This window comes from Cupressus sempervirens, chromosome 6 (assembly GCF_028749045.1).
Source record: "Cupressus sempervirens isolate cs-2001-9-10 chromosome 6, ASM2874904v1, whole genome shotgun sequence".
In the NCBI taxonomy this organism is placed as follows: domain Eukaryota; kingdom Viridiplantae; phylum Streptophyta; class Pinopsida; order Cupressales; family Cupressaceae; genus Cupressus; species Cupressus sempervirens.
Genome location: NC_143123.1, coordinates 48428120 through 48453584, shown reverse-complemented (window position 1 = coordinate 48453584; position 25465 = coordinate 48428120). Strand labels below are relative to the sequence as shown.

General features: G+C 34.8%; 1 protein-coding gene across 5 annotated transcripts in view; it reads right to left on the bottom strand.

Moving 5' to 3' along the window:
* The window catches only part of ATMND1 (Mnd1 family protein), a 224462-nt gene that overhangs the window by 174070 nt on the left and 24927 nt on the right, over positions 1-25465 (bottom strand). For 3 of the 5 annotated variants that reach the window (XM_089786639.1, XM_089786640.1, XM_089786641.1), the window contains exon 2: positions 7920-8000. The exons of 1 other annotated variant lie outside the window; for it this stretch is intronic. In XM_089786639.1, coding sequence (XP_089642765.1) covers positions 7920-8000 — 81 coding nt within the window. Of the gene's footprint in view, positions 1-7919; positions 8001-20321; positions 20702-25465 lie in introns of all 5 variants that reach the window. One more of the 5 variants, XM_089786642.1, reaches the window with a different exon arrangement.

The window sequence follows — 25465 nt, the reverse complement described above, 5'->3', positions numbered from 1 at the left end:
ACAACGTGGCAATGAGAATGTTGTACACCAAAAACTTAGTGCAAGGCCACCATACAATGAGTTTTACAAATCCGTTATTTTTTCTCTTCCTTTTATTTTCCATCATGCCTAATTTTCTCTTTCTTTTCCTAAAAACTTTTAGTGAACTTCATTTCCCTTGACAATTATTCATACACTCCCCACCACACATCTGGCTCTTTGTACTCTCAAATGTATCATCCACAATTTTGCATTCTTTCAACGGTTGCTTTTCACCAAGAGTTGTGGCTTCAAGAAAATTGTGTGTTGACAAAAATACTTCATAGTCCTTCATTTCCCAATGAAAAAGGCAACAAATGAAATAATTAATCCTTCGAGCATGACTATAAGGCCAAACCCCTTCGTTGTTTGATTTCATCTAACCTTCACTCTCTATCCATTCTTCTCCAAAATCAAATTCTAGCAAAGAGGAATCTACTTCCTCACCGATGGCTTTGTTCTTTAAAATCTCTGCATACTTTTTCCAATTGTGATCAACTATAGCTATTACCAACCAATCTCTCTTGAGTAATGCACCATGCGCTTTCTTCTACAACAAGATGACCACAAAATTCAAGAGCAATTATTAAGTTTTTCTGCACCATCACCATCTCCTATGGCTTGATTCCATGTTGGCTGGCACCTAGCAGGTGAAATGTTTCTGACGAAAGAGTAATTTCCTAAGGCACTTCCATATGTCTTCTAGAAATATGTTTACTCCTAAACCTCCCATTGAGAATAGTATTTGTAAGGTTTTTCCCCATGACTTTGATCTAAATGCCAATCAATTGCTTCCTGATGTTCACTATCAAAAACATTGTGTCAATGACTTGTTTGCCCTTTGGTGGCAGGTCTACTATCATGTCTTTACTTGGGTCTTCTTGTCGCCATTGGTCAACACTAACCTTGTAAGTAATTGGCACTCTCAGTTGTGGTACGGTTTGAAGGTATGTCACCTTGATGGTTACAGTTGTCTGTAGCACCGAAAATGTTTTTCTCTTACTTTGACCATGACATACATGCAATTTTGTTGGAGATTATTTATTCCTTCATCATCACTTGCTCTACTTATACTCTAGCTTCTTGAAGTCACCCATCCCCAAACGGGGTTCCAAGTACACTGCCTTCTTCGCCTATCTCTCGTGATTGCCAAAATTACCTTATCTTGTTTCTCCACATCCAGCATATTAATACCCTTTTGCTTATGGCAATCTACGTCTTCATGATCACCGGTCCACATCATTTCCATAATAATTGTACATTGCCTTTCTTATTTTGGCAATCTCTTGTCCAAGTACACTGCCCTCTTCGCCTATGCTCTCGCGATTGCCAAAACTAACTTATCCTGTTTCTCCACATCCAGCATATTAATACCCTTATGCTTATGGCAATCTATGTTTTCATGATCATCGGTCCACACCATTTTCATAATAATTGTACACTATATTTCTTATTTTGGCAATCTGTTGCAAAGTGTTCCCATTCTCTGCATTGTTGACATTATATGATGGGAAATTCTTTGGAGTCATAGTGTATTTGATTTCAACAATCCCTGGCAATGATTATATAGCTTCAATAGAGTAATTTATCCCTCAATGAAGAGGGCTCCATTGAATGACCCATAACTTGATAAATCTTACAAAACATCTTTCTAAGACAATTGTCTTTCTTGTGCCCCTCAACTTCACATTCAATGACCCATAACCTGACAAATTTCATAAAACATCTTTCTCGAACAATCAATTATCTTGTGCCCCAACTCCATATTTAGAACACCATTGTTTACTAGCTTCTTTAATGGTTCCTTTCTTTGCTTTCAATTCTTTCATTATTCTCATCATATCTCACTGTAAGGCTTGGATATTTCTCGATTCATCATCCCTGCTACCTTTGTTGCTCTCATCATCGTTTGTTATTTTCGTCTACAAGCATTGTAGTACAATGATGAAGGTAGCACTTGCATTTTCTTTTACAATGAGGAAATCAATCCCTCAATAAATGACCGCTGCTTCAGCCCATCGGTTGGCTAATTCTCCAGCTTAACCAGCAACCCCTTGAGCCTACGATTGTAACCTCATACATTCTCGTTTTCGAGAAGGGTTCTGAATTGGGAGTTACTTAATTAGATTCTCCTTGAATGTTTCTTGTAATTCTTTTTTCCATTCTCTTTATTCTACAATCCTAAACAATTGCTTAGTCTTGACCACCTTGTGGCCTCTTCTTGTCTTTATTGGGATCTAAGAGCATGAATCACTCAAATTCAACCAAAGTTATTTTAAGGCAACAACACCAAATGTTTACTGCTATATCTAATTAATTAAACACAAGAATTAATAATAAAAATGAGAGTGCATACTAGATACGGGAATTAAAAAATGTCTTTATTATAAATTATTATAGAATACAACCAAAGATGATCAGCCAATGCTCAGAGTTGATCTGACTACATTATACCACTTTCCTTGACAATATACAATAAATTTAAACCACTTACTTATTGTCAAGAGGAACACATTCATCAACAAACCGAAGCTTATAACTACCCAAGAACAACAAACTAACAATTAATCTATCAATAACCAATATTATCAAAACATAATTATAGACATTGTAAGTTGACTACAGGAGCCACCTATACTAACTATCTCGACCTAATTAAAATATTCTGTCCTCAGTTATCCTAATAGCAAGATTTAAATCAGGAATTTCACGTGTCTAAGAAAAGTGTTGGAGACAGAATATTTGTTCACCAATAATAATTGGGTTACACAATGTGCACCTGGAACTCCATTTCAGACTGAAACCCCCACCTGCCCTAATTTGGTTAAAACTCAAAATGCTCTTTTTTGGAGTTGGAGAAAAGAACTGAAAACCTCCATGCAAACATCTGAATGACTGACCCCAAAACTACTTTGCCAAATAACTGTCTTAGGCTTGATACGCAAACTATTCACAGGAATCAGCAAAAAGGACTACTGTTTAAACAACAATTTTCATTTTCTCCTTTCATGACTGAAATCAGCCTCCAATTAGCACAGGAAACCATGGTAACAGTCAGCAAATAGCCATAAAAAATGGAAGGCTTTATGATAACCTAGCTTCAGAAAATGTTTTTGAGCAGTTTTACAGGTGTTGAAATCTGCAATATACCCTTCTTCCAAGCTGTTCTTCAAAAATTCTATCACTAAATCGTCCTGTCCTTGTACAAGTATGAAACCCTAAGCACCTGAATCTGGAAATATTGTATAACAATAGTTGCAATACTAGATTAACCAAAACTGCTTGACCATGAATTTTAGGACACCCTCAACAAAAACTCAAAACTACCTTCCAGACCTAACATTTTTCTTGTCAAGATCAACACTTTGCATAAAATAATTACAAAAGTTGATGGTGTCTAATAATGGTTGAAAAATTAAAGAGCATGTAAACAGCTGCTGCGGCATGTTTGGAACCTTCAAAAATCAGCAAACCCTTACCTTAAATGTCTTCTTTCTAAACTCTTCTAACTATGCCTCAAGCACTCCAATAGAATGATAAAACAATCAACCTCTTGCTGATTTATAACAATTGCACACTTTTATGAACTTTAAATTTGTGTTATTTAGCTTTTGTGCCAGAAAATGGTTAAGGACACTACTTAGAGACACATGAAATATGTACTTTCAAAGACTATATACTTGTCTATGAAAGGTGAAGCGCACTCCGGTGGTGAGTTTGCAACTAAAATTGGCACCTGCCCTGCAAAGTGTGCATCTGAGAACTAGCTGCCACTGCAAAATTGGTTGCATTCCGAGAAGCATGGCCAGGTATGTATTCTGTTTTCCTTTTTTGAATTTCAACTTTGTTGTCTTTTGTTTCCAGTCTTCATTTTTTCCATCACATAGGGAGGGCATTTTGAATGAAACATTGAAATATCATTTTGTTTTTTTTTAATAACTTGCAGCACTATATTACATTACAAAATCTGAAAACATGAGCAACAGTGAGAGTGGGGGAAGTAGTGATAGTCACAGCATGGATGTTTCAATGCAAGAAACTCAAACATCACAGAGAAAAAAATGTAGCTCTAGGGCAGCCATAGGGGGGTCTTCATTTTCAACCAATCTAGATGTTCATGTAGAAGATGCAGCAAACTCCAACATATTTGAGTGCCCTTCCCAAACAGTAAAAAAATATGCCAAACGCCCATTCAACCCTAACAAATCTCTCCTATGATTTGCCACAAGAGCAGACAAGAATAAGAAACAAAATATTGGAGGGTAATAGGGAATGGGAGTGCCATGTGTGCCACAAACATTATTTTGGGAGCTATACTAGAGTGCATTGTCATCTTTTATGGATAGGTGGGCAAGGGGTCAAAGGTTACAAAAAAATTACACAATAAGAAAAACTTGAAGAAATAGATTGCGCATGGAGGGGGAGGGATTGAAAACAGGGACTCCAATAGAGAATGTGCAAAATATTGTGCCTATGAGTAGCACGGACACACCCACTCCCACTCTAACTAATTGTAAAGGAAAGGGAAAGAGAACCAAAAGAGAAACAAATGTTGCTGATTTATTTAACATAGAAGAGAAGGCTGAAGAATCTATTGGTAGGTTTCTTTTAGCTCATGGCATACATTTCCATGTGCCACATTCCTTATATATAAACAAATGTGCAAAGATATATATGTTGTTGATCCCCCATTTGTACTACCCGGAGAGACAAAACTATACACCATGGTCCTTGATAAAGAGTATTCAAATATAAGCATTTTAATGGAGGAAATGAAATAGACATGGATGAGTGATGAAAGCTCCATCATCATGGATGGGTGAACCTATATCAAACATCAGCCACTCATCAATCTTAATGTCACTAGCACAATGGGATCTTATTTTCTTTGAATTGTAAATTGCTTAAGGAAATAAAAGGATGTCGCCTTTTAATTTCAGATTTTGAAAAATGTTATAGAAAAGGTTGGTTGGACTTTCAAATGTTGTGCAAGTAGTCATTGATTCAGCCCAGGTGTGTAAGTTAGTTGGATTGATGGAGAAGGGTACTTATAGGCACATTTATTGGACCCTATGTTGTGTACATTCATTTACAACAGCTTGAAGAACATTGAAAAAAATGATTTGATAAAGGTTAATGGTGTTTGAGGTTAGAGATATGTAAATGTTTATTTGCAATCATCACACATCTCTAGCATTATTTAGGGCAATTCACAAGAAAGAATTCCTCAAGCCCATGGAGACTAGATATGCTAGCTACTTTATTTTGTTTGAGGGGATGCTTGAGGTCCAAAAGGACTTACAATCCATGTGGTCAATGCAGAGTGGAATAGATGGCATGAATCAAGCACACCAAATAGAAGAAGTGTGAAACAAAGAATCATTGATAATAATCGGTGGTCTACAATGAGGTAAGAATCTTAGATAATTGTTATTGTTGATTTAATAAAATTATTTCTGATTTTGGCATTTGCTGATTTTATTTTTTAGAATTGAGAATTTTTAAATTTATGATGATTCTAACTTGTAACTTGCTTGCATTTGCAAATATATTTGTTCCTTCATTGATGCTATTGTGCAGGTCATTATATATGTTTATGCTAACTCTCCTAGCCTTGGAGAAATTTATGAGACCTTTGATAGCATGCTTGGACAGATCAACCAAGTTATTAATGATAGGGACCCCACTTTGGAGTTTTATGAGAAGGATCTTAAGCCCGTTATAATGCTGTGGTGAAACATTACAAACACCCTGCTTTATATGAAAGCCTATGTTGTCAATCCTAAATGGTATTACAATCTATGGATGAAGAGTTAAAGTCTCAAATCTGAAATCTCAAGTTTTCAATTTTCAATTTGAAACAGCAAGCTGCAAAATAGATCTCTTATTATTACCTCTTCAATGTTCATTGTTCATTAGTCATGATTCATTATTTCATATGTTTTTAATTGTTCAACTCAGGTGAAGGAGGGCTTCTTCAACGCCCTTTTAAAAATGTATAATGAAGATGATGTTGGTAAACTTCAAGGACAATGGCTTGACTTTGCCAACCTTTGCGGTCCAACCTTTGGTAGATCAAAGGCAAGGACGAATAGAGCTACATTAGCTCAAAGGGACCTATTGGATGGTGGACTTGGCATGGTAGAGATGCACCTAAGTCCATTCATTTTCTTTCAAAAGTTGCAAGTTTCCCTGTTGAGAAAGGAATAGGTCCACGTATAGCTTCATAAAATCAGTCAAGAGAAACAACCTTACTTCTATAGCCTCACAAAATCAGTCAAGAGGAACAACCTTACTTCTCGAAGATCGAAGAAGTTAGTGGTTGTTCACAGTGCATTGTGTAGAGGACTAGCAAAGTGTTCATATTGTCAAACTCCAGCATTATGTTGGGATGTTAGTCCTAAGGATGCTATCAAGTAGAGGAGGATGACACACCTTCAAGATTGCTCGGGGTTCCATTGGCCTAGGACCCTTAGCCTCCCTCTACCAATGACTCAGAGGTTGACTCTGATTTTGATTTAGACTCCTAGAGAATAGTCGTATATTTGGCATATACTATTTGCAGATACACTATTGATTTTGATTGTAATGGACATCTAATTATGGAGTTGAACTTCTATGTTATTGTTTACTGTTTGAAATTTTAGACTTTAGCTGGACTTCTCTTCATGTCAGTTTGATTTCATGCATGGTACTTGGAGCCTTTGGCCATTTTTGCTATATATACGCAATATTTTTCCAATGAAAGCACTTAGTATTTGAATTTTATTAACTTGCCATGTATTGAGCTTCTAAAATGTCTATGGTGAATGATTTATCAATGTTATGATATGTATATTTCAATTTACCCTCTATATATAAAAATTTCACCAATTTCTTTAGCAATCATACTCTGATGTCTCGTCCCCTAAATTTTGGCTTTGACCTATGTTAAAACTAGAGCCCAAAAAAACAATGAAGATAATTAGCAATAAGAACACCAGAATTATCCTGGGAAAACCCAGCCACACAACAAAAATATCATTTTATTAATAAATACAATTTAAGTGCACAATGCCTACCGCTTGATGCGATATAAATAATTTAAGAAGAGACTCTTCACATTCCAACCGAAGGTCTCACCAAATTCCCAAAACGAGACTCTTTATTACAATTACAATAACAACTCTTTGAATTTCCATTCCTCTATGCATGTCGAAAGACACATGTCATTACATTTAATATTACAATTTAAACATAAGTGTCCATTTCAGCTGAAGTTGACAATAATGATAATAAAATCCATATTTCCAGAGATAAAGATCTCTATCGCAGTTACAATCTTCAACAATCCGTACTAAAAACACATCCCCATCCCTTAAAACATCCCCATCTTGGAAACTTCGTGGAGCATAGATTATAATTGGACAAGATGGAGCATAAAGATGTTAGATTCAAAATTTGCTTAGCATGCACAACTCACATGGATAATCATCTAGCTCAATATATTTGCATTGTTTATATCAATCAAACAATACTGCATTCATCTTAATATCTCATTATTCTATGGTTGCTATGCACACTTATGCTTGCTTGTAACTTCTTAACTTTTAGTGTGTTTAAGATATAGTGAAATTCAATGCTTTTACAAGAATGTTTTGCATGAATGATAAAGTTGTTTGGAAAGATTCCAAATAGCTTTAATTCTTATATATTTGTTTACAACCATGAGAGAACAATTAATTCCTACACTAATTCAATTAATACATTCTAAACTCTGATGCAAAAATGTTAAGATTGATATAAAGAAAATTATATAAATAACCAAGAAAGAAAGAAATCCTTGCCAAAAGTAATCTGCAGTTCCATTCAAAGGCAATATAAAGGAAGTACATGTGTAAAGATTTTGATAGAGATTGCACCAGAAAGAAATCTTGAGACTCGTAGAAAATCTTAAGCATTTGTTCTCGTTTGTCCTCCAAAGAAAGTCCTCTTTTCTTTGACTACATACAGCAATAATAATGAAATATTATATTTTAGCCAAATGTTTCAACAAGTGTAAACTTACCAGCAGCTCACTAGTCAAATGTTTCATTATTGCAAGAGGCCCACAGTACCCTTTCCCTCCACAACAATTAATTTTGATGACAATAAGCTCTATCATATTTTGTTTGCAAGTAACAATGGAAAGAAACATGAATTCAAAACATAGAATCAAAATTGGCGACATCGGAGGGATTAGATAAAAATTGAAGATGCTGTCAAGTAAATATGATCTATTGTAATTTCAACATCTTCTTGTGGACTACCAATCCAAACTTTAAAAAAATCTGTGCATATCTCACAGAATCTTAAAATGATTACCATAAAAATAGTACAAGCATTATCGTACTTGGTATCACTGTGTGCATCTGATAATTCCAGATGGAAAATTATTTTCGAGATTATTTATTATTCGAGGCGAAGTTCATTTATTATACAAAGAGATGGTTCCAGCATGTAACACAAGGACATAAACATAAGCAACAGAAGGAAATTTTGTTAGCAAAATCAAGATGATTTTCTGTTTGTGGCAGAATAACACAGTGACTGTCTGCAACTACTTACATAATCCTCGTACTAGTGCCAATTGAGCGCATATTTTTCACATACGAAAGAGTAATATACATGCATAGATATAATACCATTCAAAAATTAACTTCTAAAAGTTCCTGCAGGAGACAAAGACGATGTTTGCTGATGTGCTGTCCCATTTGTAATCCATTGAGGACAAGAGGTCAGTGCAAACATATTATTTCCAGCATAGTTTTTAAACTATGCATTTAATTGCTGTGACTCAGAAAAAATAGAAGGAAACTTGGATTGTCATTTAAATGGATAAAGTAGCCATAGAAGGTTATCTGACACCATGGTAAAGCTGCCCCATTCATGAAATAATCAATTGCCTTATAGTGTCGAGGTCTCTCTCCTTTTGATCTCTGATATAGCCGAAATAGATGGATCATGATTGAAAATTTGATATCCGTGAACTTATAAAGACACTTATTCTTGAAATCCATTAAGCAATGAACTCTGCAGTAGAACTTCACAACCAAATCAATTTCTGATAATTGTCTTTAAACATTCGTTGATAAATCCCTTAAATATGCGTGGTGTCCCTTTCTTGCACCTGGCTCAATTCAAGTTTTTCATTAGCCTATTCCCAAATTCCTATTGCACCTAGCTCAATTCAAGTTTTTCATTAGTCTATTCCCAAGTTCCTCTTGCACCTAGCTCAATTTGAGTTTTTCGTTAGCCTATTCCCAAGATCCTCTTGCACCTAGGTCAAAAAGAGTTTTTCATTAGCCTATTCCTAAGTTAGTGTAGGCTAAGAGGACTTGGTTAGGGGACTCACTACCCTAAGGTGAACTCTTTTAGTAATTTTCAGTGTTTCTGGCAAGTTTATTATTTTTGGCATATGATTATTTTCAGTAAGTACCATTCTTAGCAATTGACCATGATTTTAATTCTTTCTCCAATTCAGTGCAATTATTTCAATGAGATAATACAGAGCAACTTTTACTCTCTTTCATTTTTTTGCTTATTTCTCTATTGTCATTGGGTGTTTGGGTATGTAAGGGGAGTACCCTTCATCAAGTGGCATCAAAGTAGAAGTTATTGGAAGTGTAAACTGATCATCGAATGTGAGACAATCTGCACTGACTATGGTTGTGGGACTATGAAAGCGAGAAGAATTCCCACTCAAAGGAACTGTGGTGGAAGAAATGTTGTGACCCTAAAATCCTCTTCCATCATTGCAAGATTTCTTCCACCAGAGTACCTTCATGCAAGCATTTTTCTCACTTTTCTCACATACCCACAGCCATAATCTTAGTGCAATAGTCTCATGTTTGACAATTTGTTTACACATTCAAAAACTTCTACTTTGATACCACTTGAAGAAGGGTACTCCACTTACAAACCCAAACACCCAATAACAATAGAGAAATGGACAAAAAATGCAAGAAAGAAACACCCACTCTCTATTGTCTCAAAGAAATGAAATCACACCATTCACAAAATAACATGCTACAGCCACATGAACTTTCACATTAGAAAAATCTGCAAGCTAAAGCCACAATAGGCACTCCTAGATCTATCCCATGTAAGCATTGTTTGCCTTCTTTATCTAAAATGCATAATCACTTTAAAATATTCTAGAACCCTTTGTTTGGGTACCAAAAGTCTAAACGTCCATTTCCCTTCTTAAGAAGATATTTGTTATTGAAAATTGGAATTATGGATTTCCAATAGTACAACTTCTAGAAACCAGAACTTTTAGTTTGGCCATCAAATTTTCAATCATTATATATGGTCCGAAAGCTCGTGAAGAGACCTACAACAACAAATTGGGTTGACCCAAATTTTCCAGCTTTCAAGCCCATATGAGGTTTCTATCGCCCTCAAAATTGCATTTGAAGTTATACTGGAGAAATTTCCCAGAATAAAAACTCTAATACCTCTCTAGTGCCATAGGATATTGAGATGATTCTTTCACCATCCACTTTATATTTTTTGTTAAGGAACACAAATCAGAGATAGAGTCAAATAATAAATTTTTATTATTCCCATTCAACTTGATCAATGATAATTCTGATATAAATTAATGGATTTGATCTTTAATTTATAATTACCTGACACGATCCCTTACTCATTTATACAGTTCTGTAACTGTATTATTATCATTGCTTTATATTTACATTATATACTAAAGAATGAAAATGCTTATCTTTTAAAATCGCTGCTGTTACAAATATTGACTGAGATGTATATAGTTTCCCAGGCAGCGATATCTTTTATCATTTATATTATATAAAACACTCATGCCCCACATAAGGGCATGACTCTAGGTGGCTTGTGCCACGTAGGGTCATGACCCTATGTGGAGTGTGACTGCTTTATATAATACAACGCTCATATTGTGATAAAGCTCGATTGTAGGTAAGCAGTGTTTAGTTTATACCAGTGATATAAGACAAAGAGATCGCTGACAATAGAAGATGTATCTAAACGATGTGACACTGTAAAAACCCTCAATAGGCTATATCCTTAACAAACATCAATTTGCTTTTGCTAATCAACAGTTTGATATTTTGTCAAACATTTGGCAGGCAAATTATTATCACTCAATAAATAATTCTTTAATTTCACAGCCAGCTGCAACCAATTATAAATGATTAAGTCTTTATCAATTTGGACAAATGAACACCACTAAACAATTCAGAAGTAATTCTATAATTGATGGCAATGCTATTAATATCCAATTTAAAAATTGACTTCTGAAAATTTACAAGAATGCAATAATGAAACTGGAAATTGACTTCTAAGAGACGAAATAAGGATTGCAAATCTCAAGAAATAATCCAATTTACTCACAAGTTCAAAAATACATGCTCCTCGCTTATAATCACAGGTGCTCTAAAACCTGATTTCAGCCCCCCAATAATTGATTGAAGCCTTCCACAAAGTCTGACATTGCTGCCACATCCAGGGACAACAGCCACAATACATTCCTCTTTAACCACGCCAAATAGTAGACAATAATGTCATTCCAAATCACAAATTCTCCAGCCACAATGAAATTCCCAGGTACAGTACATAACAATTGGGAAACACTATAATTTAATTAAGACAATTCTCAAAATTAATTCACAATACCTCAGCTGTGAATTACCTAGCACTTCTTAATTCCAATCCCTTATACTTCAACAAGGGCAAAGAAATCGACAAACTCAAAAACTCTTCGCAGGCAACAAAAGAAAATAATGAATCAAATGCTTTACTCATCAAATGGGCTCATATTTGTAATCTCCAAATGGCACAAAGTTTCCCAAATGAACTTCACTTAAGAAGCTTCTCACACACAACATTAAAACATAATAAAGTGTCATTATAAACTAATTTATTAATTGCTTTTGGCTCTGAAAATAACCTTTTCCACCATAACTTCAAATTCTGACATATAAGGCTACTGTTTCTTGTTCCCACGATTTAAAACTTTTCCTCCCAGTTCCAACAAGCTATGATATTGAGGTGACCAACCAACAACACTAACAAAAATAGGAACCTCAGCATATTTAGATGAATAACAATAATAATTTACCCGTCTTGTGAAAACAACTGAAGAAGCATCAGAATCGAAATCTGACAACACCAAAGTGATCCTGATGATGAAAGATGATGAATGAACTTAACGGGGTGACTTACTAGAAATAGACGCTCCCTCCAAGATTCTTGAAGCCCGAAATAAAAACTGAGCGCATCCTCCAACTCCTCTGACTCAACTAAGCTCATTGGAACCAACAAATGGACTTACTATAAATAGTAAGTCCCTCAAACGGAGCCAAAACACACCATAGGCTGTTGGAAAGCCTATAACCACACAACTAAGACCCTCAAATCCTACTATCAGCTCACGAGGGTCGCGATGGTGAACTAACTTGGCCAATTGCAAGAACCTGCTAAAAATGGGGACATTACAAACACGATATGTTCTCAAGAGATCATTACACTTTTGGAATCCAATTTGTAAATCATATTATTATTATTGTTTAATCAACCAATTTTGAGCATATGTATATGTATATTTATATGTATATACATATACATCTAGATATAAATATACATATACAAGCACACATATATTTATTGTATATCATTTTAATTATGATTTACAATATACTTCAATCCAACTGAAGCTACATCATCAACACTCCCTCTTAGCTAGGGAGGATTGAAACATCACAATCATCTCATAATGTTGTTTTTGATTTAATTTGGATGTTATCATATATCCGTTAGTTTAATGTATCACGTGACATCATTCAATTTATTTCCCATATATTTTCTTGGTATGTGCATTGGCATGAAGTCCATGATGCCTACCAGGAAAATATTTGCTCTGTGTCATATCCTAGAGTAGGATAGGTGTTATCTAATCTCCAGGATGGCAACTGAATGTAGTCCATCATAAATAGTAATTAGGCTATCATGACCTTCAAGACAGCAAATTAATGTAGTCCATCATGATAATAGGTCAAACCATTGTTAAGATCGTCACCTTTCATGGCATTTTACACATGCATGTAGTAACTCACATGATATTAAAAATATAATTATATATTAAATTAAACATTACTAAGGCTCAATCTCAGAAATTACAATTACATTTTGATCATACCAAGTTTATGTAATATCCCCTGTAAAGATGAAATTCAATATTAAAATAATTATATAATTGATTAAAGAATAGAATGACTAATTGATTTATATAAACATCAATTAAATAGTTAAATGAATAATGATATTGTTAAATATTGAACAATAAATAAATCTAATAGATGTCTAATTATTATATCCTAACTATAATAATAACTAACACTAAACCTAATTACATATCCCAAGGGGCATGACCTATGATTTTGTTAGAATATTTATAAGAAGTCATGCCAAGGATCAGAGGAAGGATAACATAGGGAGTTAAAAAACCACTTATCAGGAAAAGGAGAATAAATACAAGTCTGCACATTATTGGAGGGAGCTCAGAAGTAATAAAGAAATACATGTGAACGACAAGCTGTGCAAAGGAAACACTCAAACCAACGGACCCAGTACAATCCATTAGCCACGTAGCTTGCCATGTCATCCCACATACATGCAAGTGTGAGGCTTAATACAAGCGTTGAGGAGGGCATCAAGTACGAACTATATCAGCAATACCTAGTCACATTGTGATATTGCTATCAAGACTTAACTGTGTGATTTTGAGTCAAACTCATTGACCCATGTTTCATGAGTAGTGATTCAACATGAATCCATCTCTCATGAGAATAAATGGAACACTTAGCACTCATTGGATCTAGGTGATGCTCACAGGGGTGAAGCACTGGGACTTCCCGAGAGGTCACCCATCCCAGTACTACTCCAGCCTAAGCACACTTAACTACAGAGTTTCCTCCATGGTTAAACCTAAAGCTTGCAACCCCATTTGCAAAACCCTCACCAGGTGTTGTGCCTTATGAACCATTCATTAGAAAGCCCCTTAAGCTCATCAATTGATAAGTAGGAGATAATTTCCATAGTAAGTCAAATTGTGGTATTGCTATCATGATTTAACTGTGTGAGTTTGACTCAAAATCACACAGTTAAATCATGATAGCAATACCACAATTTGACTTACTGTGGAAATTATCTCCTACTTATCAATACCTAGTCACGTTCAGCGATCCACCAATCACGAAGAATCTAGACAAGGTATGCAAACACCAATTGTAGACATTGCATTGCATGTTAAATGAGGAACCACCAATGGCCTATGCAAACGTTAAAAAGGGTCAAAACATATTAAAGTTGAGCTTTAAATAATGTCACCTGTATGAGATTATCATACACCCTATCAGCGGTGCAAGTATGGATGAGCGAAACATACGACATGGCACATGGAATATATTTATTAATACTGCCTCCATACTAAATACTATCAAAATCATATAGCGTACAAGTTATAGAGCTAATAGGTAACACCAAGTATGACGAATGGACCTACCACCATTGAAAAATATCATAAGCATTTGATACCTTCGAAGAAGATAAAGTTTAAAGGAAAGGTTATGAAATGAGACCTCACTAATTGTGCGGTCCCTCCCTATTATGTAAGGTGACACAAGTCACTAATGAATAAAGGTGATAATAATGAGGTTACATACCGCTCATACTACTACATGTAGTATACATTAAGGCTATCCAAATATATTATATTCATCACTATAATATAACATGGTTTAAAATAAATATATATATTTCAAAATCTTATCAATACTCAACATAACAATTATTAAAGATATTTCTCAATATATTATAAATTAGTATTATCACGAATTGATCTTATTATTCTTATAGTTGAATTGAGACATTAGAAGCATAAGACTTTATCTTCTGACTAAAGAAATACAATTATAAATATAATTACTATCATTTCTTATCAACATTCAGTAATGTAAAATGGTGCATTCAGAAAAAAAAACTAATAAAATGGCGATATCAAATTATTTATTATATCTTTAATCACATATCCTAGATTCTATCAAGGATGAATGTAATGTTCATTAGAGATAGACTCTCGGGGATGAGGTTGGAACTCGATAGAGGATGAGCGTAACACTCATTAGAGATGCATCTCGATATCTTTAGGGCGGCTACCAGTGATTGTCATGGTCACCATAGTCTCAAGGTCATACCCAAATTTACGTAGATATGGTTGCCATAAAAAATGAACTATATATTCATTAGAGATGGATTCCTATCTGAGGGGGATTAAAGGAACTTATGGTTTCCCTAATCTCCCATAGGCAGTATATATCATGAAACCCAGTCATATGCATATGCGTAGGCTTTGATAACGGTGTCTGTATCCAAGAGATCTTAGATTAGTGCTCTATGGAAAGATGGCATGATGCTCGACCTAGAGGCAATCCTAGGATCAATTCCCCTTACTTAGAATATATTATATTTCTTACTAATATTTGATGTTATGCTATACTAATATTGGTTTTGCAGGTAATTTGTGAGAAGAATATCAAGGGACATTACAGTTTGCCTCTGAAGTGCTCCATTTTTAGTTTTGAGAGAGGTTAGGTAAATATGTCGAGAGTTTGCTCATTAGTGTTGATGTATTCCAACTGGCGCAGTTTTATGCAACTTTGATTGTCATAATGTATAATTGTAAAGTTCAAGGGTTTTCCAAATAATCCAACTAGTAACTTTCTTAACCAAACTGCTTCTTGAGCTCTCATCGAGGCTGTAATATATTCAACTTTTGTAGAAACTCTAGGCAACTAAGAATTGCTTCTTGCTGAACCAAGATATCATTGTAAACACAAAGGCTGAAACATCTTGTAGTGCTTTTACGATCAATAGAGCTACTGGCCAAGTCCAAATTTGAATACCCATGAAGATGTATTTCAACATTGTCATACTTTAAGCCAAATCCAATGGTGTCACACAAGTATCTCAAAATGTGTTTAACTGCCATAAAATGAGTTTTCTTGGATTCACACATGAATTGACTTAACACATTTGTTGCAAAACAAGTGTCAAGTCAAGTATTCACCAAATACATTAATGGACCAATAATCTATCGATAAAGTGTGAGCTCTGTTAATTCGGACTCGAATGCATCACTTCTAAGCTTGTGAAGGTTTGTCTCCATTCATGTAGATATGGGTTTACAATCCATCATTCCAAATCTGTTCAAATTGTCAATAGTATATTTCTCTTGATTTAGGAAAATGTAGTTCTCTTCTTGTCATACTTTCACTCCCAAAAAATAATGCAATAGGCCTAGGTCTTTCATATCAAATTCAAATGCAAGGTCTTGTTTGCATTTTGCAATGAGATGATATTCCCCTGTCATTAGTGAATCATCAACATAGAGAACAAGTATTAACATCTCACCATTTGATACTATGAAGTATATATTTGGATTTGTTTCATTTTTGGAGAATCCAAATTTAGTAAGGTAACTATCTATCCTTTCATATCATGTCTTGGGGACTTGTTTAAGGCCACAGAGAGCTTTCTTTAGTTTACACACATGAGAGTTCCTATCATCGATGACAAAGCCTTCAAGTTGCTCTAAACAAACTTCTTCAATAACATCATTTAGGAATGTTGTCTTCACATCTATTTGATGTATCTTCCATCCTTTAATTGCAGCAGTGGCAATTATAGTTCTTACAAAGGTATATCGAGCAACAGGAGCGAATGATTCTTCATAATCAACTCCAATCGTTTGAGAGAACCCTATGGCGACAAATCTAGCCTTGTGTTTTTGAATACTTCCATCCGCTGCATAGTTGAGACAGCTGATTTGTTCTTGGGCCTAGGTACTATGTCTCAAACATCATTTTTCAAGATAGATTGATATTCCTCAATCATAGCGTCTTTCCAAGCTTGGCATATTAAGGCTTCTTCAACATTTGATGTTTCAGATTTGATGAGCTCACTCATAAGTGCGACATAACTTGAGTGATTTCTTGTTCTCTTGCTTTCTCTAAAATATTCTTCAAGGGCTACATTATTTTCTTCGATCATCTTACTTGCCCATAGTGGTCTTTTCCTGTTGGATGGAATTTCAGCAGTTTCAAGATTTGATTGTATGGGTTCATAATCTTCTGTACAAGTCTCCCTCTGACTCTCAAGATTATGGTTTTCATCCAATTCTGTGGTTGGTTCTTCAATATTTTAGAAATCTTAGATGCAATATCTTATTCAAATTTAACATCTTTGCTAATTTCAATTGTCCTTTGCACTGGAATATATGCTATGTAGGCTTTAGAGGACGCACTGTAACCAACAAATATACCTTTCTTTCCTAAGGATTCTAGTTTGGACCTATTCTCTTTAGGGACATGAATATATACTGCGCAGCCAAAAAATCTTAAGTAGCTTAAGTTGGGTTTGTTTCAGTGAAGGATTATTCAAGTGTTATATTTTCAAGAACTGAATGAGGACATTTGTTTTGGATGTATACAACAGTATTTGAGGCTTCAGCCCAAAGTGTTGTGTGAAGGTTTTGATCGTGCATCATGGCTTTAGCATCTTCAACAATAGTTTTGTTTTTCCTTTATGCTACTTCATTGTGTTGTGGATTACAAGGTATTGTGTACTCTCTTAATCCCAACTAAAGTGCAAAATTCTTTAAAATTTTCAGAAATGTATTCCTCATTGTTCTTACCTTGTGTTTCTTGGTCGTTTGTCTTGTTTTGTTTCTTTCTAACACCGTTTTGGTGTTTCTAGTTTGGTCGGCTCTTTTGTTCGTATGCTCAGTCCCATAAACCTTTTTGGTTTTTTGTTGGACATTAATATTATTATCTTATCTTATCTTATCTTATCTCCTCCATTGTCTAGTCTCAAAATTATAATTTTCTTTCCTATCAACTAATGCTTTAAATTCTTTAAATTTCAAAAATACTTCATTTGATTCTTTAAGATTTATAAAATAAATCCAGGTCTTCCTCAAGTAATCATCAACAAAAATCAAAATCCTAATACACCACAAGAATGAGATCAATTAGACCTTCAAAAGAAACATCCGTAGCTCTTTGAAAAGTAGCCCCTACATTGGTTAGATTAAAAGGCATTCTTGCAGATACATATGTTCCCCATGGGGTAGTAAAAGCAATCTTATATTGTTCTAGTTCCCTTACTTTGACCTGGTTGTAACCAGAGAAACCATCAATCATAGAAAGAAGTTCATTCACTATTACTCTCTGCAACAATGCTTCCATGTTAGGAAAGGCATAATTATCCTTTAGTGATGAGATGTTCAAATTTCTAAAATCAACAGAGTCTGATCACTCCATTCTTTTTCCTTACAGGGACAAGATTGGAAACCCATGTAAAGTGTTGTCAAAACACGTAGCTTCAGTTCAGAAAATATCTCTGATCATGTGAGAATATATATATATATATATATATATATGTCAAAATGATTTGAATATTGACATGTATATATGCACGAATATAATCTGCATTATTCATGATGATCACTGTATTCAGAACTGACTGTGCATATGTATATTTTGTTTATATCTGACATTGATCTCAGTAATGATCGCATTCCATTCTGATCATTATTGATTGCATTGGGCTTTATTAAGTCTTAAATACAATTAGTTTTGTTATAACTAAACATCGAGTGTAATCAAACCATCAATCGGGTATATCAGTGAATGGTCATGTCTCCACGTGGAGACATGCCCATTCACCCATATACCCGACCACCCTTGTATATATGTTGTTACTGCCCAATATTGGAAGCATCGAAATCAATTAATGCGTGCAGATCGGAGGTAATACAGATATCAAGTTTGAAGAAACTTTTACCATATCTTTGCATTGTCAATATACATATTGTGGAGCATAACAGGTCCTTCATTAGCAGAGATTGAACCTGAAACAAAAACCATACATTTATCAGCACTATCATCAAAATTTGTGTTAAACTTTACAAGTGTCTAATAGGTTTAATGATCCCTGCATCTCTCATCTTGATTAACTCTTCTTTCATCTTTGGTGCTAGCATTGGATTTATAGGTCTTCGCTTTTGTCTAAATGGCTAAGCATCTGGTTTCAGAGGTATTTCATGTTGGAACAAATCAACCCTATAAGCTTTCAATTCGTCATAAGACCATGCAAACACATCCTGTACTTTCTCAACAAAGAGATAAGGTCAGATCTGATTTTAGGAGTCAATTTTTTGCCAATGAAGATTTCTTTTGGGGAATTTTCATTCCCAAGATTTACTTTACCAATTTCTTCTGGTATAGCAGTAGGTTTGTAGGTTTTAAGATTTTCATGTTCATCAAAGATTCTTTCTAATGCTACCAATCCTTTGGGTATTTTGTAAGATCTAAGCTGAACAATTTCTTCTCCAAATAAGGTTTCCTTATCATCTTGATTTTCTACAAAATTATTCCAATCAATGCTTTGGTCTTGGTAATGTCCTTCACATGTCAGAAAGTCAAGTAAATTCTTATCATGATTAAAAACCTGCCAATTGCACACATTATCTGGTACACATGGCCTATTTTTTATCTCAACTTGAACAATATCTTGTAATGGGATATCAATTTATTTGATAGCTAGCTTAGCCATCATTTCAGCTAAAACGTTTTCACTCCTATCAATCCACTTTATTGAAAATGCATCAAAACTTTCAATCAAGTCCCATACATAGTTTCCATATTGCTTCAATCTTGAATTCTTAGTGGTAAACTGACTTCTAATTTGAGATACTATTAGTTCATAATCTCCCAAGACTGATAGGATTTTAATCTTATGCACTCTAGCCATGTTTAACCCCAATACCAATGCTTCATATTCAACAATGTTATTGGTGCATTCAAAATTCAGTTAAAAAAAAATATCTTGTAAAAACCTCTTTTCTTATACAGATTGGCTGATTGGAAATGAGAAATGGTTTTTTTTGAATTTTTATGACTTCTCTGATTTTTGTATCTTCTATATATATGTCTTTGGTATTTTATTGAATTTAAGGAATGCAATATCAACACTCCAACATGAAATACAGCATACTCTAAAATTACCAGCGATAGGAGTTTAACCAAATCAGAATTCATAAACAATTTTGATATAAGCATATAGAGTAGAACCTGGCAGCTAATTCTTGCATCAATATAACTGGAAAAATAGTAACATCACCATTTGGATTTATTAAGATGCCTCCACATGAAATCATCACACAAGTCTGGCTTGCTACCCACCACCCAATTGAAGATGACTTTGAAATGACTGCCGCAGTGAGTTGATCAAATCGCAGGCCTGAGAAAGATGGCGGCTTGCCAAGGATATATCCGCAAACCCTTCAAGGAGCCCGATTTCTTTGAATTAAATATCAACAGCTCCAATTTCCTGCTCGTGCTGCCTAACACAATGATCGCACCCTTCTACAATGCACACACCACTTCACTAAGACCAATTACGTGGTCTGATTAACAATTCGCAGGTCCAACTGATTATCATCCAGTTAACTAGATTGAATGTCATCCAATCCACCAGTGAAACTACAGGTCGGCACTCTTGTGCCAATATTGGAGATGCCGCCCAAATGATATATGACTCTCATTCAAGCAAAATTTGACACCTGAACAGCAAGTACCAGAATGAAGAATAATTCACACTTTTTCCAATGTCAACCAATCTCCAGATACAGTATGAACAAAAGGAGATTTGCCAAACGTTATACCTCAGCAACAATTTGCAGCAAATTCACAATACTTAGAACTTCTCAAAACCCTTGGACAGATGTTAAGAAGAAAAAATAATATTCAAGATTGTTCTACTTAGCTACAGAAAATACAGTAGGAGAAAGTTGGCCAATTGCATACTTCAGCACAATTGTCAAGACTTCTTCAGACTTAACCCTTATACATCAGCAAGGGCATACAATTCAGAAATCAGGGAAAGACACAAAGAAAATATATAATCAAGTGTACTTTTCCCAATGAAATGAGCTCTCATTTATAAGCTCTCATTGGCAGAAGTTTCGATAAAACTCCAATTCAAAAATCGTGGAAGTTTTCCAAAAGAACTCAAGACTAGAAATTTTCCAACTTGCTTTGTTAGAAATATCACTTAAAGTCATTATTATAATAATATAAACATTATTATAATAATGCAACTCAATGAATAATAAATAAATAAGAGCTCATGCAATTATTAGCCTAATCAACTGCAGGTGACAACCAATTGCCAAGCCACCCACTGCACTGCCAAGAATAGCAACTACTAAAAATAGACTTACTAAAAATAGAAAATCCATAACTAAGACCCCCAAAGCACCTTGTCAGCTCACAAGGGTCACTATGATGAGCTAACTCTATCAACCGCACAGACTGACTAAAAATGGGGACATTACATATCTGAAAATCTTTCTAGAAGGAGATGTATGAACTGCTCTTGCACCATTACCTTCCCTACTGTAGGCTCCATCAAAATTCATTTGTCATATCGCATTGCTTTCCTCCTATGGATGGTCTTCATTGGATTCATCAAGTATTGAACTGGTTTACTTAAGTTTACCTTGAAGTTCTCCATATCAGTTTGACAAAAGTTAACTCCATAATTCGTACTAAAGCTCTCCACTAGGTATGTGAATCTCAGTTCCCTATTTATTCTAACACATCTTTCATTCACAAGGATGGTTGCATAAGATAAATTCAAACGAATATGTCCACCCACCAAGTTGGACCATTGTCTTCAAAGTAACATACCATATTAAGCTGGTATTTCTACTACAGTGACATTTATTTTGTATGTTATATTAGGACATGAGGGGAACCAGAATTCAATGCCCTTAATAATTCCCACTACTGGCACAGACCAGTTGTCCATTGAATAACATTTCCCATAAGGAGTATCCACATTGAGACCCAATTCTTTCATGACATCAGCAAGCATAATATTCACTACAACAGCTGAGTCTATCATACAATTTCTCAACAATTTATTGTTGATTAACAATGTTAGATAAAAGGGGTCTACATGTGATGAATTCTCATTAACATTGGTCCCCAGATAAATAACAAGGGCATCATTAGTCCTGTTGTTCTCTTGTATTATCTTCTTGGTTTTCTTTGGATAGAAGATCTAAGACTTCCTTTCCATATTATGGGATCTTGAGAATTTCAAAGAATGGGATTGGAATCTTTATTTGGTACATAGCATTTGAAATAAATGAATTAGCATTTATTATCTGTTTACTCACTATTTTCTTGGATTGAGTCTCCTTTGCTTGTTGCCGACTTGGTATCACCTTCTCATTATCTTTTTTATGCAAAGAAAAACTTGAGGCTTATTGTTCCTAGTCACTTTCCATTCTCAGGACTTATAGTCTTGTTTCTTAATATATAGCTACGTCTAGCTTGTTCCACTCCTGCAATGGTGTAGGCTCTTCTTTCCTCTTCAGTTGATTGTCTTATCCTTGGATTTTCTTCTTCATCAGAGAAAATTTGCTGCCAACATTGTTGCCTTCCCCTCATCATGTTAACATTAGGGATGTATTCATCTTCTGAAGAATCATCATCTCCCCAAAGTGGTTTTGATGACAAGGTGTTGATGGTCGGTTGATCTTTCCTTTCCCCTTCTTCTTCCAAAACACTATGAGCAATCAAGCACTGATGAGGAGCATGTGGCAACTTACAAATCTAATGCCAAAGACCATTTTCAATGCAATTATTGTTTCTCGTCAAAGAATGAGGATTTTCATTATTCCTTATAGGTTTTCCATCTTTCCAATTGGTATTGTATGGCATATCTTGTAATCTATTTTTGTAGGACCTATCATTTCTGTTAGATTCGAAGGACACATTTTTGTTTTGATTTATCTGTAAATCCTTGATCATAGTAAATAGTTTATCACTCTTCTCCTCATCTTTGTTTTGTTTTGGAGCTTTGGGATTGAACAACTTAGGATCCTCTCTTTTTCCAATCCTACCAATGACTTTTCTATCATTCTCAATAGTTGTTGCAACTTTGAAGGCTTCCAACAGTGTTTGGGCCATGAGATCTTATCTCATAGTGAGTTTTGCTATCAAAAGCACTAAAGTAGAAGTTTATCACAAAAGAGTCTATTGGTCGGATATCTCTTGGTATCCTATTCAAGACATTGTTAAACCTTTTATTAAATCCTGCTACTAATTCATTTGAGTTCTTTTTTATGCTAGTCAATTCATGAGATACAAAAGATGTATTACTATGATCTCCAAACTCTTCAATGAATAACTCCACAAATTCATGCCAACTTGAAATGGAATTATCAAGTAATCCTCTATACCACTCAGCAGTAGCATCAGTGAGGGATTGCACATAAAACTTCATAAATACATCTTTATGATGATCTTCCAATTCTTCAATAGTATTTTTATATTAATGGCATGTACTTCAGCAGACTAGGTCTCTTCTCCACAGAATTTTGGGATTGCAATTCTCAACTTATTCGTTATAGGATTTGGATATCCCACAATTCTTGTGAAATCGAGCTACTTGTATCTTTGAATGATCGAAGGGGCTCTAGTCCTATATCCCGCATAACTGATTTTGATTTTGCCTTTTGATTGTTTACTACATTTTGCTGATTATTCTGAAGATTGTTTCCATTATTGTTATTTCTATTCATTCCATTATAATTGCCATTTTGGTGACAATCATTTCCCCTAAATTGATTTTGTCTCCAATGTCCATTAATTTCCTCTTTCCTATTTCTTTCATACAAGGTATTCCTATGTGAGTTATTGTAAATGGGATCTCTATTATGAGGTGGATTGTTTTTAGTAGCTTTGTTGGTTCCCTGTTTTTTGTCATCATCAGTCTTTTAAGGAGTGACAATTTGATCTCGCTTTATGCCAGTTCTTTCAAGCATCTTACTAGGAACCCGCCTTAAAGCCTTTGTTGCTTTCTTGGGTGCAATAGTACATAGTATCTGAAAAATTGTATCCAATTTGTGAGCATCTTCTTCATCTTCATTATCAACCTAATATGTTTCTAGTTGATTCTCGTTATAAGTGTTCTTATGTTGTTAAAAGGATCTCTCTCCCTTTCTGAAATCTTATCTCCAGATGGCTCACCTTCTTCAGAAAAAAGGTCCATTTTCTCTATCAGCAAACTTCTTGTACCCAGTATACAACACGTTTGATGATTGGTCCTTCTTACTCCTAGTCCTTTTCTTCGAAGTCCACTCTAGAAACACTTTTCGTTTATGAACAAATATCCTACCCCACATACAATTAATCCTATAATTTTCTATTCTTTGAAAATAACAAGACTGATTGTTCCTAAAATTCTACATAGAGTCGCCACCTCTTGCTTAGAGAATATTTCATTACAAATTTTGGGTTTCTTCCACTAGAGTACGCTTCAAACAACTTTCAATGGTTTGTAAATTTGAAAATTTTGGGTCACTTCTCCACAACAGAGTCACCAACCTATTGGTAACTCAAATTGTTGGTTGGAAAACCTATGATCCTTGCTTGCTCAATGCTGGGTAATCCGAAACAATTTGGCCAATGACTAGGATTTATACTTAGAGGTCAAATCCTCTTCACTTCAGGATCTGCTAACCTAGGTGGGTAAACTTAATTGAGATTATTTGATATAGGTTATGCAGATTTTATTACTTGAATCTCTTCGAATAGCAAGTTATTCCCAAGGAGAAATCAAAAGTGGAAAACCTAATGCTTTTTGACTACTTTATTGAATGCTTTGAATGTTTTGAATAAGTATATGTTTTAGGAATTGTAGAGCACTTGAGTGCGACAAAGAACTCCACCAACTTCAATTGATAATATGCTTTATTGAAATTAAATTAGACTAGTTCCTTACTCCGGTTGGGCAAAATAGAGTTCATTCTATATGGATTTCAAGATCATCAAAACCCTTCAGAGACAGTGCACGCTTACCATCACTCACCAAACAAAGAACTTGAATACAAACCCTAGTTAAATTGTTTTTAACTTCAATCTCGGAAGACCAATTGAATAAAAACACTATCGTCGGTAGGAATTGTGTATCAGCCGACGGGTCCCTTCGAAAAGGAAATCGTGTATCAGTCGACGGGTCCTTTCGGAAAGGTTCTTGTTATGTAGCCGACGGGTCCCTTCGGAAAGGTTTTTGTTATGTAGTGACATGTTGTATGCGGCCGACGGACTCCTTCGGAAAAGTTCTTCGGAAAGTATTTATAACCCCTTCGAAAAGCATTGTATTCATCTTATCATTCAAGCATAATGTACTGTTTGGCATATGCGAATAATAATAATAAGAGTTTTGTTGTTCGTGTTTGTGTTCATTGTCTGTGTGCAATTCTTAATTAACCTATGCGGTAAACATTTGGCGCTGTTGCCCGATGGACCTG